Below are 6,200 nucleotides of genomic sequence, written 5' to 3'. Positions count from 1 at the left end.
TGTAATCACAATAATTCATTCACAAGAAGTGAGCAAAAAGTAAAATATTGTGTCAATGGAGGTGGCACTTAGCTTTCTCAAGCTTCACTTTTAAAAAGTCACGTTTTTTTTTCAGTCTGAAACTTATCTTGAAGCTTCCTCTGCCTTCAGAACTCAGAAGCAAGATCAAATATGAACAAAAAATTAATTACACAAGTAGGCAATTCAAAACCTCTATAACATCAAAAACATTTTCTCTTTCTTAAATCTCGAATATTTTTCCTTGGACCTCTATTTATTTTCAGAAACTTACAGAATTAATATGATTACTCACCTCACAGAAGCTCATTCAAGAGCTTTTGCGACCCTGCCATATACGTATCTCGTGTTTTAAACCAATAATTACTCTTCTCTAATAGAGTAGTTCAAGAGTCCGTCTCATACAGTCTAAGATAGGCTTCAAAGGAACTCAATTAAATTAATTTAATGATTTCAACCCAACCACTAATGAGTTCTGATGAAGAACTGAGAGAAGCAGGAAAAAGTGAAAATGAAAGACATTCAATATTGTGAATGATATATTTGGTGAAAATTTCACATTTACTCAATGCAACATTGACGACAAACATGCGTAGTAGCAGCTGTTCGAATGTGAAAAATTATATTCATCTATTTGATCTGGAAGTTTGACGGCAATTTTAAATTAAATAATTTTTGAACAGCATCAAATATTGGACATTCCATTATTGGTACACCTAACCTGTCTTAATTAGAACCAGGAAATTGATGAATTTTTTTATATACTGAAATAATTTTTGGACTACCAATATTACATTATCTATGTTAAAATCTTAACCCTAAAAATTTTTAAATTAGAATAAAATATCTGTCAATACCACTGACTTGAGTGTGTTCAAGCAAATAAATATACCTTACGATAACTTGTCTGAAATAATATATACAGGCAAAAATATATTAATTCAATCAGGCACAAATCAGAGTCCACCTCTGATGAACAAATTTTAGTTTATCACAAAAATACAATGCATGTTTTAAATGGCTCTGGACCTAATATGAAAATATACATTATTTTATTATATTTATATATCATTTGGGCAGTGATAAACTTTCTCTCAAATACTTTTATAATTTATAAAATTTACATTCATAACAATACTACACTTTGGTGTGAAAACATTCTAAGAAAACATCGAGACGTCACAGTTGAGATATTAGTAGATTTACAAAATATCTGCCTATTGCACAATGACAATAAAATAATCAAGAGGGGACCCTACCATTTACACATTGTAATAAACAAAAATAGTGTCTGATAAAATCGATGCTTATGTTTATGATTAGTATATATTTAATTTATATGCTAAATGTCAACTCGGCTGATAAGCAACAAGGCGATGTGTCTTCCACAAAGGCTACTATTCCAAAAAAGCGGATACAGGGGGGATTTACTTCAAGTAGCCCACCAGGTAGTTACGAGGTAGTAGACCCATGCGACGTCTACGAGCTAAAAAAAACAATTATACATAAATGAATTGCGTAATCACATATTGGTAAAAGGCTGAAAGCTAATAAATAATAAAAAGCTGCAAAAAATAATTATATAAAATAAGAGAAGATTAGAAAACTACAAAATAATTAAACCACTACTGAAAAAAAAAATAGAAATATCTCCCAGTAAAGTCGAAAATATAAATGTATTATATTATCAGTTGAGAGTTTCAAGACATTTCAAATTCGGATGTAAAGCTGTGCGCACACCCAATTATTCCATAATGCTTCAAGATGAACTTTTTAAATTCATTATATAAATTCTGGTCAAAATCAAATCTGTCCGTACGACCGACCATAATCACTATAACTACCGAATGGATCTAGAAAATTCAAATTTTCAAAATAGGTTCGAACGTCAGCTGTCGAAATTTTGTGTTCTATTATTTTCGAAACTGCAGGTTCGATAGAGATGAAAATTTTTCCTTTGGATGTAGAATCACAAAAATCATCATTGAGTCATACCTCATGGTTTGAGACTATCTCCGGTTCAAAATTAGAGGAAAAAAAATATAGTAACGAATTAGTAATACTTAAATCGATAATTCAGAGTGAGCTCCATCGACAACAACAGCTAAAAAGCCCAGGAAAAGAAATCTGAGGTTGTAGCCTTTCGAAAAAAGTCAAATCTTTCTACAAAAAAAGGTATTGAAAAGTTACAAGACGATGGAGTACATTTATCACTCTTGAAGATCACTATGTTGTCGAATAAAGTCGACTTTTAAAGACAAGATATGTTTTTAAAGGTTAGGCCTGGTACTTATTGAGTGAAGTGTTATAGCGCTTCGACCGTTCGTACAATGTGCATATTTAACTCTAATGAAAGTCTGAAAAAAAAACTGTAACTCTTATTCCAATATCACTTGGAATGTCTTACACTCCGAATTACACAGAATGGAACATGGATAATTGAAGTCTCAGTCTTCATTAAAACAATTATTACAAACGCTTCATACACCTGAAACTACTTGAGGAACGAACCCGCTTTACCGAGTACTTAACATGAATGCAAGTTGGCCTTCTCCATCAAAGTTACAATTTCAATTCGGAAACGAAGACCCTTCTGTATAACCCTTGAAGTCAAGAGGAACTTGACTGCAGGCGAGAGTAATATACCTATATGAGTTATGAAGCAGGTTTGTTGGTTAGGTTATAAAAGAATAATTAGATGTAAATTGTAATGCCGAGGAAACGAATATAAAAAAGGGGTGGAATGAGAGAACCTGTTGCGAACGTTCAAGAAAGTAATTCACATCAAATTGGCCAATATAGAGTGCGTTTGAAGTATATAACTCTTCATTTATCTCGGAAACGAATCGAACGATTTTTATAGATATTGGTGTGCCAGGATCTTCTGATATAGCCGATATTACATTGTTTTCAGATCTCACCTTTTTTATTTTTTGATTGTATATCTCTTAGACGATTTGTAACCATTTCCGAATATTTGTACTTAAAAAATTATTGTAAGTAGGAACACACTGTTTAATAGATCAAATGTAACAACTCCAAAGAGCAATGCTTTTAATAGTATCTCATATTATCATATTAATGACTGTTCACATCTGGATAACTCCAGGATAACGTTCTGTATTATTTAACAATAGAGAATAAATTACAGTTTGCAGCCTCTAACGCCAAATCTAGCCTATAGAAACTTTTTCCTATTGAAATGAATGACTTGGACTATAACATAACAAAAATTCAGCCAATTCCTTAATGCAGTGTGCGGTATACATCAACTAAATATCTTGAGTAGGGTATACAATCAAGCAAATGCTGGATCCCTCTGAAATTCTGCGGGATTTTCCATGCAGAATTCAATAATAAAATTGCATATTAGACAATAAAAGCGCATCGTCTTTTGAAACGTCCCAGAAAGTAATAAACCACTCATAAGTTACAGACGAAGATGCAACCCTAGTTACTGCTGAAACTACACTACGATTCATGATCAGCAAATTGGAAAGTCATTATAACTCGACAAGTATGGTATCGTATTCAGAAAGCCCAGGCAAATATCTGGAATTTCTGGGATAACAGTAAATGTCTTCAAATGGCCAAGAAGATACATTTGTACTTTATAGCAAATCAACATTACGAAATGAAATTGAGGGTTTGACTGAAAGGTTGCAAATAGAGACGTCTTTAAAAACAAAACACAACCCCAAACCGAAGACCATTTAACTTATGCTCATGAGGATGAATTATCTATCTAATTAATTAATTATCTATCTAATCTAGCAACGAGACGTGAACTATCACCTTTGAATTTAGAAGAGCAATCGAATCATAATCTTCGTACTAGGTGGGTACCAGAATCAAAAGATTTGCAGGATTGATATTTTGGTGCGGGATTGGATTCCATAATCTTGAGAAATGCAGATGCTATGTTTAAAAAAAACTACAACACCGTGTATCTCGCAAACGAATGGTGAAAAGAAATATTTTTCTTGATATTATCCAAATAATCACCCCCTATAGGAATACCCATTATCACGTAAAATCAAAATTCCATTGTCAGTGTCTTGTATTCATCTGTCATTATAGGTTTTCCATTTTACAAAGTTAACGTCCCAAGCCCAAATTTCACATCTCAACCAATTGACCTGTCACGTTTGTCGCGCAGTGAGTTAATAACGATAATATTATACCAACAAGACATGTGTCACGTGGAAAGCAGAACCATATGCGATGTTTTCCATCGCAAGGGCCCTAAATATCGCGTATGTTTCACTCTCCATTTTACACCTGGCCGAGTCAGGCCTGAATAATAGATTTTTTTTCCGAGAGGTAGAGTGCCTTGAACGCAGCGACATTTCTTGATTTATGTCATCTTCAACGCGTGTGTTCCATGGCAGATTTTTTTCAGGTAAAATAGAACTTGCAAGGCACAGTCGCATCTAGATAAATTGTTATTCAGTACGGATACACTGACTGATTATCAAAATTTCAATCATTCATTCAATTCATCTCGGTATGAACTAGATGTAGATGATATTCATAGAGTAATAAACATAGATAGAGGAAGTATACGCAATTCTTACATGTCTCCAATATGGTTAGATTACGTTGTCGGATTGTGATATATTTTTGAATCCACAATTTTACTGTATCGTAATGAATGTATATTATATTGAATAAAATAATATTTATTTGAGTTATTCCCGATTAAATATGCAAATTTGAATATTTGGAATCCGATATTTTTCCTAATTGTCTAATTTAAAATAAGCAGAATATTCATTATTTTCTGTATCTACCTGCTGATATCCAAGGTTTGGCAAATTTTGCTCTCCTAGTGTCATCGGTTGTTTCACGTCGTTTGGCGCGCTTGAAGTTTGTTTTCTAATTTTTTGATATATTCAGTTATTTATTTCAATATATTTTGAGTTAATATGAAACGTTGATTCACGATAGGACATAAGAAGTCCGTTCTTCTTTTTATTTCCACGCGCTTCATGTCAAATTTGATAGGTCATGTTGGGGACTAAATTTGCTTACTGAAAATGACATATCCTCCCTCTATCTATGTTTATTACTCTGAGATCATATTCAATTCCATGAATTCCATTAATGTTGAAACATTAATTTGTTCCAACAGCTCAAATTTTTCCAGCAGTCCCACTATTGCCGGACGAGAGGGTGCTTTACGATGTAAGGCTGTTCTATTTATGTAAGTAGTGAATTTTAACAATTTCAATGCGATATTGAAGAATGTATCGTTCCATTATTAGTAATGCCGTAGTTTTTACAGTGACAGCCGCCCAGAAAAAGGGCTACTCAAAATGAAACACCCTATTGGAAAACCCTTCGGTAACCGAAAAGTTTTGGACCACGAAAGGAATTTTGATTGATTATTTTCAAGAAAAAAAATTAGACCCCCTGTGATTTTTATTATAATTGCCGACATAATTTCCAAAACAATAGCGTTTTCTAAGCCTTCATTAAAGCTTATTCCTTCTGTTATATCATTGAATCATTAACATTTTCAACGAAATAATGAGAATTAATTAAATTAATATGCAAGCTATTATGATTTCGACTTTATTTATTATGCTAACTACCGCATTTCCACTTCATCCACGATATCAGTAATGAGTTCTCCTCGAGTTTGTGAGTTTCGAATACTTCAAGGATGAATGAACTCCAAACTTCCATGTTCAAAGAGTAAATGAGAAAATAATTGTGAAAAGTCAAGAACTGAATTTTCGCAAAGCTCATATCTGGAGCGATTTCAGTTCATTCACTCCGACCCAATAAGGTCGAGTGCTCCAATAATAATCAAACTGACGTTATTCCACAAATTGGTGGACATAACCATTAGCCGTTCCGTAAACGAGCTGAAAAAAAAATCGATATGACGTGACCAAGAGAACCTCTCACAGTCCGCGTAGAAAAATAATAACCTGAAATAAATTCCATTTAATTCGTTAAAACTCAAACATTACTCGGAAAGAGAGAAAAATTATCCTTTTCAGCGGTGGACAAAAATTCCTACTCTGCAGTTCAGTGAGAATAATGATAATCGACCGAATTTAAATCCACCAAATATGGAACACTGTTGGCACAGACGATAGATTCAACTGAAATAAACTTTCAGTCAACACACAACCACCATTAACATCAGAAACATTAGATTAATGAGGATA

General features: G+C 33.1%; 1 protein-coding gene across 10 annotated transcripts in view; it reads right to left on the bottom strand.

Annotated features, from left to right (window-relative positions):
- Positions 1-544: 544 nt before the first annotated feature.
- LOC123677048 (tropomodulin) overlaps positions 545-6,200 on the bottom strand; it is a 70,182-nt gene continuing 64,526 nt past the window's right edge. For all 10 annotated transcript variants that reach the window (XR_006747039.1, XR_006747040.1, XR_006747042.1 and 7 more), the window contains one exon: positions 545-1,504. Coding sequence is in view for 3 of the 10 variants with exons in the window: in XM_045613471.1 (XP_045469427.1) it covers positions 1,446-1,504 (59 nt within the window). In the remaining 7 variants the exon portion in view is untranslated. The remainder of the gene's footprint in view (positions 1,505-6,200) is intronic.

This window comes from Harmonia axyridis, chromosome 3 (genome assembly GCF_914767665.1).
Source record: "Harmonia axyridis chromosome 3, icHarAxyr1.1, whole genome shotgun sequence".
Taxonomy (NCBI): domain Eukaryota; kingdom Metazoa; phylum Arthropoda; class Insecta; order Coleoptera; family Coccinellidae; genus Harmonia; species Harmonia axyridis.
Note: the sequence above shows the minus strand (reverse complement) of the source record. Positions and strands in the feature narration are given on the sequence as shown.